General features: G+C 18.2%; 1 protein-coding gene across 1 annotated transcript; it reads left to right on the top strand.

Moving 5' to 3' along the window:
* The first annotated feature begins 6,294 nt into the window (after nucleotides 1–6,294).
* On the top strand, nucleotides 6,295–10,353 carry LOC108004402 (probable cytochrome P450 6a13). The gene is made up of 6 exons (XM_017067274.3): nucleotides 6,295–6,447; nucleotides 6,628–7,005; nucleotides 7,553–8,078; nucleotides 9,240–9,461; nucleotides 9,724–9,975; nucleotides 10,117–10,353. Exons 2-6 carry the CDS (start codon nucleotides 6,670–6,672, stop codon nucleotides 10,284–10,286), a joined length of 1,506 nt encoding a protein of 501 aa, XP_016922763.1. The 5' UTR covers nucleotides 6,295–6,447; nucleotides 6,628–6,669; the 3' UTR covers nucleotides 10,287–10,353.
* The last annotated feature ends 4,837 nt before the right edge of the window (nucleotides 10,354–15,190 follow it).

The following is a 15,190-nucleotide window of genomic DNA, read 5'->3' on the forward strand; positions in this document are numbered from 1 at the left end:
TTTTAATTTTTAAACATTTTTTAACAATTTTTAAAATAATTTTTAAACATTTTATATATATAATTTAAATAAATTGATTGCTTCCATTCATTTTTTTTTCTTTTATTTTCTTTCTTCTCTCACTTTTTCATTTTTTTTAATTTTGCTAATCTGAAAATATATAATCACTTTTCAAAAATATAAAAAATAATTTTTAAACATTATATATATATATATATATGTAGTATAAATAAATAAATAATAATAATCCTCTTTTTTTTGGAGAAATTCATGATATTTATCTAATAAATACTTTTATCTATTATGTAAATATATTTGATATATTTTATTATCAGTTTGTCTTATAATTAAGATATAATTATAATTAAAATATAATTTTTGACAAAGTAAGAATAAGAGAAAATATTTTTACTTACCTGGAAATTTAATGATGATTGATCCATATACTTTTAAATAAATTAGTTCTTCTGGATAAGTTCTTTTTTTTCTGATGATTGAGATAAGATAGTTATATATCTATAATTCATACTTCACAAAAAATTGAAATCCCATAGAATATAATAGTAAGCCTCAAAATGTTAAAAAAATTTCCATTAATTCTAATATCTCTTATTACTTTCTTATTATTCTTTGATTTATGATGTAAAAAAATTCTCATCTATATATAAATGATTCTTTTTCTTATATATTTTAATTTCTATAATATATATATGAGTGAATAATATCTTAAGGAATTTTTTTAATTATTATATAATTTGATAAAGAATAACAAAATTGGAAAATTTATTATTATCTATTCCACTTGCATATATAGAAAATTCAAATTACAAGATAATAATAAAGTAGAATATATACAAAAGTATTCAAATTGACTTACTTTCAATTAGCTATTTATATTATTTAATAGAATCTTCTAAATTTAGTTCTAAATAAAATATTTTATAATAAAAGTAGCTTTTGTAAAGATTTTTTCATTTTATCTAATTTTCAGATTTCTAGTAATTTAGATTTATAAATGTACAGAAAATAAAAAATAAAATATTTTTTCAAATACATTATCTTCATATAAATTTTTAATATAGAAGAATATTTTTGCAACAATTGTAATTTTAATTACATAATTTTTATTGAAATATTACTTTTTGTAAAAACTATAATATAACTATTATTATAGCTTTTTAGATTCTTTATTCTTCTCTTTAATTTTTAGTTGATATCATTTTTTTATCATTAATGATATCAGATTTTTTTGTACATTATTTTGGATATTATTAAGATATTAACATTAAGATGACCTAGTTTATTATGTTACTGTTAATGAATTTTTTTAAAATACATTATAATGAATAAAATTATAACTTCTGAAAAATATTTTAGAAAATTTTATATAATTAATACTTTCTATACATATATTTATAATTTACAATTCTATCGAAAATTTTTTTTTAATTTTGATATTTATAATATTATATATTAATTAATTATGTATTATTATATATTTGAATACTAATACTGTTTATATTATTTTCAATAATTGATCATTAGTCATTTTCATTATATTTATTAATATATATTTATTTATAAATTTATCACTAGTCATTTTTATTACACTATCATTATATTTATCATTATATCACTATATTTATTTCCAAGAATAATTGTTGATTGTAAGTACATATTGATAATAAAATTAATTATTCAAATATTTTTCATTTATGTTATTTATTCTAATTCTAATACATCACACTTATATGTAATCATTCTATTTTCTTTCTTTTTTTCTTGTTTTTGTTTGTCTGTTATTTTTTTCTACATTCTTAATGACAACTCAATTTTGAATATATAAAATTGCTTTCTTGTAGATTTCTTTTACTTTATAATTAATAATTAATCAGATTTACATAAAGCAATTAATGAACTTAATAATATTGTCACAAATATAATTTATTCGATTTTTCATTCTTCCAATCTTTTATATTTTTTTTTTCTGATTTTTTATCACAATATATTTTATCTTTGAAATTCAAACATAATTTTAAAACATATACTATATTTCCATTAAATCAAATTTATACAATCGAACTTTATAAATTTTTTGATCTTTATTTTTAGAAGTTAGATTGTTAATGAATTCGAAAAACATTATTTTTTTTTTGGAAAGGAATTTCTTTACATAACCACATGTATGATATAATAATATTTTATTTCTAATAAAAATTATGATAATTATTATGAGAATTTAAATATAAAATATAAGTTATCGTGTTATTTTGAAACATTAAAAATTGTTGAATTTCTTGAATATTCTAATAGTTTTTAATAAATAAAATTTTAAAAAAATATTAATTTAAGTTCAAGAATGTATAGTTTAATGTTGATTTGATAATGTTAGTGCTTTTTAAATGTATTTATGTTACTAAATTACTAGGATTATCTTATTAATTTATCTAATTTATCTGCAAATAGAATTATGAAAATTATACTAATTTGTATTCATAATCTTATTGGTTTATATAAGCAAAAAATTATTTAAAAATATCACATCACATCACATATCGAGCGAGAATTTTTTGCATTTTAATTTTTTTTAATAATTTAAATGTATTCATTATTTAATTATTTTATTAAAAATAAAATTAATATAATATAATAAATAATAAAATACATAAAATAAATTTAATTATTATTAATTAATAAAAATTAAGAAAAATAAAATTAAATAGGATACAATAAAATGCATATATATATATATATATATATATATATATATATATATATATATGATATTATATATGATATATATTGATTTATCGTTTAAAAAGTCTTTATTCATATTATATATATAGCATTTGCAGACTCCGCTTATTGGATGAATTGTGAATGCAAATCAATATGGTGTTCTAGTAATCTCTCAATTAAGTTTATTTAAATTTACATATGAATAATTTTTTAACAAATGAATCTTAAAATTAATATTTTAATTTAAAAATTAATATATTTTAAATTATTATATTTTTTAATATTAATATTTTACTCATTAAAAAATATTAAAAATCATTAGAAAAATATTACAACAAAAATTATAATTTTTGATATTCCAAAGTAAAATATATTAAAAATCATTAGAAAAATATTACAACAAAAATTATAATTTTTGATATTCCAAAGTAAATTAAAAGTAAAGTAAATTGTAGCAATAAAATATAAATGATTATGTATTATTTGATATTATAGTAATTAAATATTATATTAAATAAATACACGTACAATGTCTGTTTTATCTATATAGAATGAATAATTCAAGAAAGAAAAATTAAAGATATGAAAAAATATTCAAAAAGTTATTTGATATAGGTAAAGTTTAATTGATAATAATTTTTAATAAATTTAATTAAATTTAATTTTTCATAAATTATTTTAATAAATCATGACTTATTATTTTTGAAAACGTTGATATTTCTACAAATTTTATATATATATAATTTTATAATATATATATTATATAAATTTATATAATTAATTAATTAAAAACCTAAAAAATATTTTCGTAATGTTTTCATTACTGTATTAGTATGAAAAATTTCATTATAAATATTAAAACAGAAGTTTCAATGATGCATTATAGGAATTTATAACTTTATATAAATCTACTCTACATTAAATGATTTAAATTATCATTTTTAAGAAACATATTTTATATACATATAAAAAAAACAATGATTACAATGTATAATTTAAAAAATATACATTAATATTTGATCATATATTATATAGCAAATCTAGATGTTACAAATAAATATTATTATAATAATATTTAAATAAATTTTTGTAATATTAATAATTTAAAAGAATAATATACTTCTTTAATATTAAATAATAAATTTTAAATATCAATCATAGTCTTTATTACAATAATGATTAAACATAATAATAAAAATTTAAAATACATTTTATTTAATATTTAATAATTTATTATTATCTATACTGTTATTGTGTAAATAATATTTCTTGTAATAAAATTTATTGTGAACAGAAAACTTTAAAACTTTTTTTTTATAACTTGATAGAATTTGAATAATTTACATTTTAATGTTAAAAATATCGTATCAAAAGTTAAAAATATTTTATTTTATATTATCTGTACTATTTTTTTTTTTTGCTTGTCTAATGAAAAAAATCTGTCCTTTCCATAATAGTATTATATACCTGATAACATATCTTCGTAATGTATCTTGATAACATATCTTGAATGAATTCAGATTTTCGTTTTTTTACTATTAATTTTTTTATTAAAATTTTATTCACAAATAAACAAAATGTAAACTATGATATATTATAGTCCTCTACTTATTTATAAGATTTTCAGTTATTTTCTATTATGTCTTTCCATGAATGGAATTTTTCAAATTTGTCAAATTTTCTTGTAATGACAATTATTTGAGCAAAAGATAATGAATTACACTATATGTAGAATATCACGATATTATATTATAATATATTTTATTTTATATTTGATACATTATTTTTGATATGTATGCTATAGTAAATATATTGCAATAAAAAATTGCTTCTTTAAAAATATTTATTTGCCTTTCAATAAAGCGATAAATTTTAAAGTAGATAAATTTTAAATTAAATATTTTTACATAATTTAAAAACTTGATGAATTCTAAAAATCAGAATTTTAATTTTAGCAATATATGAGATCTAAAATATATTAGCATTTGATATTATATATATAACACATGTATATAAATTTTTTCTAGAAATTGTTCAAAATTTCTAGTACAAATCTTGTAAAACTTAATAAGGCTTTCAAGAATTCTAGAATAGAGAGTTTATAATAATAAATTAATTATTTCTTTTTAATAATATATGTAATATATATAACAAATAACCATTGAATAATTTGAAATTCAATGATTTCAATTTTGTTATATTAGTATTAAAAAAAATTAATCGATTAATTAATTATTCGCACGTTCTAAAATACAAATCTCGAAAAACAACAAATTTCCTATATTGCTTATAAGAAAACTTCTTAATATTTTAAAAAAATATAATTTTAGAAATATAACGATAAAATCGTTATCATCTATCATTCGTCATCTAAATAGTAGTAAATATTCAATTATGTACTTTATAAATATTGTAAACGAATCACTTATAATGAAATATTATTTACACTGTATTTTAGTTTGATATGAGATTATTATTGTACGTAAAATATAATTGTATAGCACATATTTTGAACTTAGATATATTTTATGTACATATACGTATCATCGCATTGTAAATATTAGAAGTATATATATATAATGATGACCTCTTTGCTGTAAAATATAAATACAACTTATCTAAATTTTTTAACATATTTCTAAATCACGTGAAAAATATTTTAAGTATGATCTGAAAATTGCTGCGTCAGATATATTTACAGACAAATATTTTTTAAAATAAAATCCTTAATTGATGATTTTTCAAAAAGTATCAGCATATTCTTTAAAACATGATAACTTTATTATAAAATTAGATTTAATTGACTTCAATTGTTTTAAAAAGTTAGAGAAATTAGTTTATTAAATTATATGTAAAAGAAAAAATTTAAAAAATTATTATTAAAAAAAAAAAAAGATTATTATAATAAAAATTACTTTTTTATCTGAATTTTGTATAAAAATACATTTTATAAATTTACATCAATATATATGTGTAAAATTTCAGTAAACATTATTATGAGCTATAAATGATTAAAAATAATAAAAACTGTTAGTTTTTTATAATTTTTGATATAAAGTCTAAAGATTTTTACATTTTTCGATATCTGTCGCTTGTTTTTGCATGAACAAAATGATATACTATATTATATAACTTGTATCACTAACTATAAATCTTTCAAATCTATTTTCTAAATTTTTATTATAGGTTTAAATAAAAAAGTTGTAAAAAACAATTTTTATTATTCTTAATAAATTTCAATTTTTTTATACTTCATGTAATGAACTCTTTTAATTTTTCAACATAATTCAATTCAATTTTTCAACAATTTATTAAATTTAATTTTAAAGAAAGTCTAAATTTAAAAAAATAAAATATGTTAATATTTTTTGAAGATATTTTACATATTTTATACTTATTAAAATCAACTCATTGATTCAAATATAGTGATATATTGTAATTAAAAAAAAATTATTTATATCTTTTATCATGGTTATCCTAATGCGCTTGCTATCAATGTACATATATATGCTTTCTCATATTATCGTAATATTCAAAAATTGAATTTTAATGATAACAAATTTAAATTCTTATCACAACTATTTAGTACATAAAGTTCGTTTGAAAATTAATACGATTCAGTACACATATTTTCTTTAAACGAGACGTATCTCTGAATAGAAAGCTATTGTATCTTTAACTTGTTTTTCAACGTATAGAATGTATACGGTAATTTATTATAAAATGAAAAAGTTTTGGTTTTGTAATTTAAAAATTTTTATTTCTTATAAAACTTATATTTAATCATATAAAACATTATTTCAAATCCTTATAATAATAATTTCAATAATAACATAAAATAAACTTGTTTAATTTAGATAATTAAACATTATTTATAATTTTTGATAGGTATCAAATTAATTCTTTATATTATATGGTATATAAAAAAAAATGTATATTAGTCTGGAAATTCTTTGTGGAATAATAATAGTGCTTATTGTGTTCTATTATTATTTAATAATTAATAACAATTTTTGGAAAAATCGTAAAATATCTGGACCTAAACCTGTGATCGGATTTGGCAATATGTTGAACATAATTTTAGGAAAGGAATCAACTTCACAATTTCTCACAAGAATATACAATGAATATAAGAACGAACCTATGATTGGAATATTTTCAAAAAATAATCCTGCTTTAGTTATTAAAGATCCTGATCTCATAAAAATCGTTTTAATTAAAGATTTTCACAAATTTGCAAATCGAGGATTATTTCCAGTTAATTCAGTAAGTATAAAGATAAAAAATAATTGTATGCATGATTTTAAGATAACATAAATTCGCAAATCGAGAATTATTTCCAGTTAATTCAATAAGTATAAAGATAAAAAATAATTGTATGCATGACTTTAAAATAACAATGATAAATAAATAAAATAATATTATACGTTTTATAATTCCATATTATATTTAACAAATAGATAAAATATGTCATTCTAAATTTTTACTTTTATTTTAATTAAAATAAATATATTTTTAAATTCATTCTTTATTTATTATTATGACTCATTTGATTTTTTATTTTTATAAATTTATTTTATATTTTTTGAAATAAATTCTATATATAATTTTTACAAATTCTATAATCTAAATGAATGAATATTCGAATATCCAATATATTTTTAATTTTAACTAGGTTTCAACTATTAAAATAAATGAAAATTAATTAAAATATGAAATACATAATAGACGATAAAAAAATTATATGCTTCAAATACTTATTGAAATCAAAATAATATTAATAGTAATTATTTAATATATGCAAAAATTATAGAGAGAACCACTATCCCAGAATCTCTTCGGCCTAGAGGCAGAAAGATGGCGGCCATTAAGAATACATTTTTCACCAATATTTACTACTAGTAAACTTAAAGGACTTTGTTCCCTAATTCTCGAATGTTCTGAACAACTCGAAAAGTATATGGATATTTTAATAAGAAAAGGAGAACCTCTCGATGTTCGAGAAATTGCTGCCAGATTTACTACTGATGTTATTGGAAGTTGTGCCTTTGGGATAGAGATGAATTCGTTATCGGAAAAGGAGAGTGAATTTCGTCGTCTTGGAAAAGGAGTTTTTACTCCAACTTTCCGAAGAATAATGAAAACTAGAATAAGAAATTTAATGCCATGGCTGTACAATTTCTTTCTTTATATATTACCATGGGACGAAATTACAAAAAAAATCGTAAAATTGACGAGTGAAACAATAAACTATAGAAAGAAGAACAATATCGTTAGATCTGATTTTATCAATGTACTTTTAGATCTCAAAAAACATCCTGAAAAAATTGCTGAGATTGGTTAGTATAATTTAACTGCATGAACATTGGTATTAACATTGAAATTTAAAATTTATAATGTTTCTTTTTCCTAAAGATTTTATTTATTGCATACTAAAAATCTTTTCACATTGTTCAATTTATATAATTAGATTTTCATAATCTAATTTAAAATGAATGTCGGCGATTATCGATTGGTATAATACTAATTTTCTCGGTTATTATCATATTATGTGTAATATAATAAAAAATAATAATAATAAATAAATAAATCATATTTTATGCATTGCATAATGCACAACGAAAATCAAAGATATGAAAAGATTTTAATGAGTTAATCTTCACATTTTATGTATAAAAAAAGGGAAAGAGGAAATGAAGTTATTAACATTTTATCTAATATCTATTTTGAATCTTGTAATTCTTAATCTTTTCAACACAACATCGTATTTGTAAATCAAGTGACTATTAATTTTTACTTTTGGTGATTATTATGATGCAAAATAGAATTAATTATATTATATAAATATTTTTTTTATCATAATTATAATAATATATATGCCAGTAATATTTTACAATAAGTCTTTTTTATTTCAATAAAATTTTATCATAAAATCACTTTTTATTCTAATAATATTTTATAAACAAATAGAAAATACATTTGTATTGAATAACAATATTCTATATCGATTCATTTATAAATGATATGGCGTAAAACACATCTTACATAGAACAATATTACAGATATTATTATTCACAATATATTGATTTAACATAAACTGTTTTTCAATTTATTAATGTTATCTAATAAAATAAGAACAGTAAAATAAATAATATTTATTCTACTTTATTGAATTTTTATATATAATTTGATATAATTTTATATATAATTTCATAAATGATAGTATTATATTATTATAAACTTCATAAACTTTGTGATAAAATTAAATTTGAAAATATTTTTCATATTTTATAAGAGACACAAATATATCCAAAAATAATTGAGATATAAATTGAGATATAAATATATCCAATTGTGTTGAAAGAATAAATTAAAAATAAACTTGGATAATATTTTTATGTAATATATTGTACAGATTATCTCGAATATTTATTTGAGAATCGTTAAAAATTTTGAATTGCCTTTAATGCGATATCAATTTTTCTTCTTTTTTTTTTTAGAATTAACAAACGATCTATTAAGCGCACAAACTTTTGTTTTCTTTGGAGCTGGTTTCGAAACTTCTTCGACGACAATTAGCAATGCTCTTTACGAGTTAGCTTTGAATCATGATATTCAATATAAGTTGCGGGAAGAAATTAAAGAATTTGAAAAAAAAAATGACGGAAAATGGACATATGAAAGTATAAAAGAAATGCAATACTTAGAAAAAATTTTTCAAGGTGAATATTACAATAATATATTGAAATGTAACATCTAATATATTTCAGTTTCTAATTCTCTAAATGAAAATTCTTAAATTTTTAAATTGTTAAATTTAACATGAAAATTTCATTTACATTTCAGTTTCATTATCTTCATATAATGATTTATTTTGATTATTAATTTTAATTTTGCATAATTGTTGAAAGTTTAATTTATATTTTATTATCTTTATGTAATAATTTATTTTGATTCTAATTTTAATTTTGATCTTATTTACAGAAACTTTAAGAAAATATCCAGTTGTGCCATTTTTGAACAGAGAGCTAATAAATGATTATACCTTTGAAAATAGTAAAATAACAATTCCCAAAGGTTTAAAAATTTGGATACCCGTTTATGGCATTCATCACGATCCAGACATTTATCCAAATCCAGAAAAGTTTGATCCTGAAAGATTTTCAGAGGATAAGATAAAAAAAAGACATCCTATGCATTATTTACCATTTGGACATGGACCAAGAAATTGTATTGGTACCTATATAATAAAAATTTGAAATAGATAATCAAAAAATAATATGGAATGAATAATGAAATTAATAATAATGCAATTAGAATTTTGTATTTTATTAGTGTTAATTAGATTAGTGTTAATTAGTGTTAATTTTGTTTTAGGTGCGCGATTTGGAACATATCAAACAAAGATTGGATTAGTAAAAATTATTCGTAAATATAAAGTCGAAATTTGCGATAAAACATTAATTCCTTATAAATTTAATTCATTTTCACATTTTTTGATGCCTTTAACGGGTTTATATTTGATAATAACTAAGGTGGAAAATTAACATCTTTTTTTTTAATATAGATTTTATTGTTTAATGTATTAATGTTTAATATAAAATATATTATTTATATTATTGTTATTAATTTATATTAATACTAACAAAAAAATATATAATGATAATAATAATATATTTAATAATAATTCAAATAAAATAGATATTATACAGTTACATATATTAAAAATTATATAATAAAGCTACATTCATTATATATAGTATGTATTAATAGTATATATATTATATTATAGTATTACTTATATAGCATATATTTATAATATATAATATATATAAAATAATAAATATATACTACATAACTAATACTATAATATAATATATACTATTAATACATACTATATATATATATATAATATATATAGTGTATATTTAAACATGATTTATTAACAATTTATTGTTAAGAATATTGTACATTTTTATTTCTTTTTCTTTTTTAAAATTTTTATTAAATTAAAAATTTTTTTTTATTGCTTTTTTCCAAACTTGTAAAATCTATCACTACTTCATAAGAATATACAGTATATATAATGATGAAATTGACATATAATTTAATAGATCAATTACAAATTATTTCATTATTATCGATAAAATGTATTGTTTTATTTTCTGTATTTATAATTCAAAAAATATTCAATAAATGATTTAGTTATATGACAATAAATAAATATTTATAAGATTATTGAATTTCATCTTTATCATCTTTATCATTGGAATATTCTTCCAAAAAATGTTTCCGATTAACATAAAATTTAAAGTTAAGAGGAAAGGAAGGGAAAGAAAAAAGTCTAAATATAAAATTTCAGTTTTTTTTTCAATGTAATACATTGCATTCTACTTAGAAAAGTAACAAGTACAATTATCCTTGAAATAGTCACAATATGATTGTTGTAATAATTTATTTAACGTAATTGTGATAGAACTCTCACAAGTTTCGCATATTATTAAATTATTTAAGTGCACATGTATTATCTTTTTGCACATGTATTATTTACAATTATTACAATATTATCTTGGATACATTATATTTTATTTTTTTATCAAAAATGTATATCACTTTCATCATTTATATATCTTTTTGCTATTATTCCCTTTATTTTTTCAATATTATTTATTATATAATATAAGTTATTATATTTATATTATTTTTGCAATTTGTTATGTTTGAACTCCTATTATCTAATTAGTTTTGAATTCATTGAATAATTCTTATAAGAAAATCCTTCATCTATTCATTCATTATTTCAATTTAGATTTATTACAATAATTATAAATAATAATAATAATTATAAATATAATAATAAATATAATCAAATTTTTTTCCGTTGCATTGTATAAGATATATTAATATTCTTTTTTATTTATTTTTTATCATATATTATATACCATATATATATATATGGTATATAATATGGTATATAATATATGGTATATAATATAATATACCATATCATATATGATAATATATAATATATAACTTAATCATATAATATATGATAAAGTTATATATATATATATATATATATAAAATTGCTGATTTTTTCCAGGAATTTGTTTAAATTGAAATTAAAAATGAAAATAAATAATTTTTTGAAAATTTTTTGAAATGAAAATATCATTTATTTTCAAATTTTCTAAATAAAGAATTCAAAAATTCTTTCCTTTTCAATATTTTTCAATCTCTATATGACAGTATGCTGAATAATCCTGATAGCAAGCAAGTTTACATTAAAATTCAACGTTTTGTAATCAAGTAAAACAAGTGAAAAAAAAATTATTTAAAATAATAATTATTATTATTATTATTATTATTAAAATATTATTATATAATATTATTATTTAAAATAACAATTATATAAGATCTATTTTAATCAATTTAATATGATTATATTATCCATATTTATATTATCCATAGATTAAAATAATTTTAACATAATTTAAAATAAAATGGTCACATGATGATTTAAAGAAATATATTTCTTGATCAAATGAAGTTAATCAATTTTATTTGGAAACATTATGCATACTAGAACCATTAATATTATATTGTATCATTGATTATTTGACTCATAGTATGTCTATGTAAATAGCATTCAATGTGTTAGTTATCTTTAATCTAAAAAAATCTAAAAAAATTCAATGTATTATACTTTTATTATTGTCTTGCTAATAAGTTAATTTAATAAATTAAGTTAATAAAATATCCAAGAAAATTTAGAAAAATCCATTCCTTTTTTTTCAAGTTTAAATTAATCGGTAGCATGTTTTTGAATACAATTAATTCAAATACAATCTCGTCATATTGCGAATCAATTATCAAAAAAAAATATTTTTTACTAAATCTTATATCAAATCTTAATATTTTGATCAAAATAGCCTAGCTTTGATATCATAATTTGCTATTTTTTTAGCGCCAATTACAAAATAAATTTTGTAGACATAAATTGAAAATTAGTAGATAGAAATTACAAAACTGTAGCAAATTTCTGCAGCATTTAAATCAATTTTTTAAATATTTTTAAATTAAAAATATTTTTAGGAATAAATGGAATATACACAATATGATTATTATTAATTTTTTATTACAATATACATATATAATATATTTATAATTTTTAATTTGTCATAAATATAACGAGTTTTATTGTTAATTTTGTTACTTCATGTTTTTGTTTCTCGAAATCTTTTGTTAGTTATTTTATTCAATAGAAACTGTATTTGCAGTCCAAATGATGTTTTGTTTCACTTTGCCATGAAATAATGTACTATTAACAAAAAAAAAAATCAGATAAAATATTTTAGTAATAATAAAATATATTAATTGTAAAAAAAATAAAAATTTGCATATATCATAAATATAAAGTAAGAGAATAATCATTATAATACATTTTGAGCCTAGAAATGCTTAATAAAAAACGCAATATTAATATATAGTACATTCATATACACTTTTTTAATATAATTTTTGACAGCCATAATGTGAAATATTATGGTTATATATGGTTATAACATGAATCGGAGATTATCGAAATTAAATATATTGTTTTTTGTTTTTCTCAAGAATATTGTATTTTAATAACGAATAAATGAAGTATTATTGAGTATATAAATAATCTTAATGAAATATATCAATAATCTAAATTAATATTAATTAATGTGTAAAATTATCATGGAAGTTAGAATGATACCAGAAGTGCGATATCGGAGAATTTTTCTTCTAAAAAATAATATTCGCAGACAAGTTTCTTCTAAAGAAAACTCTTTTTTTTTTTTGAAATTATTGATTGACAAATTTACATCAAAGGATAGTTCATGGATTTTAATTTATGGAATAATTGCTAAAAAAAAAAAATTAATGTATCTAAGAAAATTGCAATGGAACATGTAAAAATCTAAAAATGGGCACTATAGTAGATGGATTATTCGTTTTGAAGAACAAATTTAAAAACTCAGTCAATCACTATCTTCTATCAATAATTTCAAAATAATAGAATAACGAAACTGGATGAGATAGACTGCTTTTGTAGATAATATAAATAATAATTCGAATATAAATAATAATAATTAATGTAAATAATGAAATTTACATGATTGCATCTAAATGAATAATTGTTTTCGCTAACGTTCCATTTTCGAACTTTTCTTTGACCGAATTTATTTAGATATATATTATTTAAATAAATTTTAACATTTTGATGGATTTTTATTCTGAAAGAAGTTTAAAATATAATTAGAAATGATCAAATGCATAGAATAAGACGATTAAGATTAATTGTTTAAAGGATTCAACGCGAAGTGTATTAATTTTTCTTCTCATCAGTATTTTTTAGATTGTTCGCAATTAAGTTAATTGAATTCCGTTTGTAAAAAATTTTCATTTCAAATTTAAATTATGTTTTATCATCAGCGACAAAAGAAGGATAACGAAATTAAGAAATTGGCACAAGTAGCTTTTACCAATTTTTATCCGGAAATGCAAGACAAATTAATATCTCAATTTGTTATGATATTAGCCAACTCAACAATCAAAAGATTTCATTAAGAATAATTGTCAAGGCCGTGGAAATTGTCGAAACTGTATCTCGTGAAGTTGAATGAAATAAATCAGAACTAAAGACAATTTCATTTTTTTGTTTCCGAGAATAAATTAAGAAAAAAAAAATAAAAAAGAAGCAATGAAATTATAATACATTGGATATATGGGAGACAAGAACATTTTCAGAAAGATTATTACAAAAGAAGAAATTAGCATAAAGGGAGAATTTTCAGCTTCAATTTCTGTTGTCTTTGTCATGTTGAAGATGGATCCATCGTTAATAACAAAGAACCATCGATAATAACAAACTAAAATAATTATTGATGCAAGTTTGAATTTAAATCTTTTAAAAATGAATCATGTTTCAAATATAGATTTTGATGTGGCAGAATTAAGAAAAATGTTTTTTCAATTTCTAGAAAAAAGTTATAAAAATCTGGATAATGTAATTTTCTGTTAGAAGTAGCAACTTCACGAATAAAGAAAATTTCCTGCTAATTAATATCGAAGGAAATTGTCTTTTAGACATTAATTTCCTTAAGAAATGTAAATGTCAAAGTTTTTCAATCGGAAATATCTTCATTGATATTTTAGATATTAATAATAACTGATATAGTCATTTCTTATACTATGATGCCACATTGATTCATAGCTCATAATATTATCCCTTTCTTTTAAAAAAAAATACGGCAACTTCTTTCAAACTTTGTTTTCTTTGTTATTTTGCTACTGAATATTTCTATCTAAAAAATAAATTAATAAATATATCTACATGATTTTTTTCAGATAGCAAATGTCTCAACATTAAAGAAAATGACTTCGATGAAGAAGTATTTTCTTGAACTCGGAAAAATTCGAA

Source organism: Apis cerana, linkage group LG14 (genome assembly GCF_029169275.1).
Source record: "Apis cerana isolate GH-2021 linkage group LG14, AcerK_1.0, whole genome shotgun sequence".
Taxonomy (NCBI): domain Eukaryota; kingdom Metazoa; phylum Arthropoda; class Insecta; order Hymenoptera; family Apidae; genus Apis; species Apis cerana.

Excerpts from the sequence above, each read along its gene's own strand:
- LOC108004402 (XM_017067274.3), top strand. The coding sequence starts at position 6,670 with ATGTATATTAGTCTGGAAATTCTTTGTGGAATAATAATAGTGCTTATT. Across the intron at positions 7,006-7,552 it reads GATTATTTCCAGTTAATTCA|AGAGAACCACTATCCCAGAA; the intron begins GTAAGTATAAAG and ends CAAAAATTATAG. Across the intron at positions 9,976-10,116 it reads TGGACCAAGAAATTGTATTG|GTGCGCGATTTGGAACATAT; the intron begins GTACCTATATAA and ends ATTTTGTTTTAG.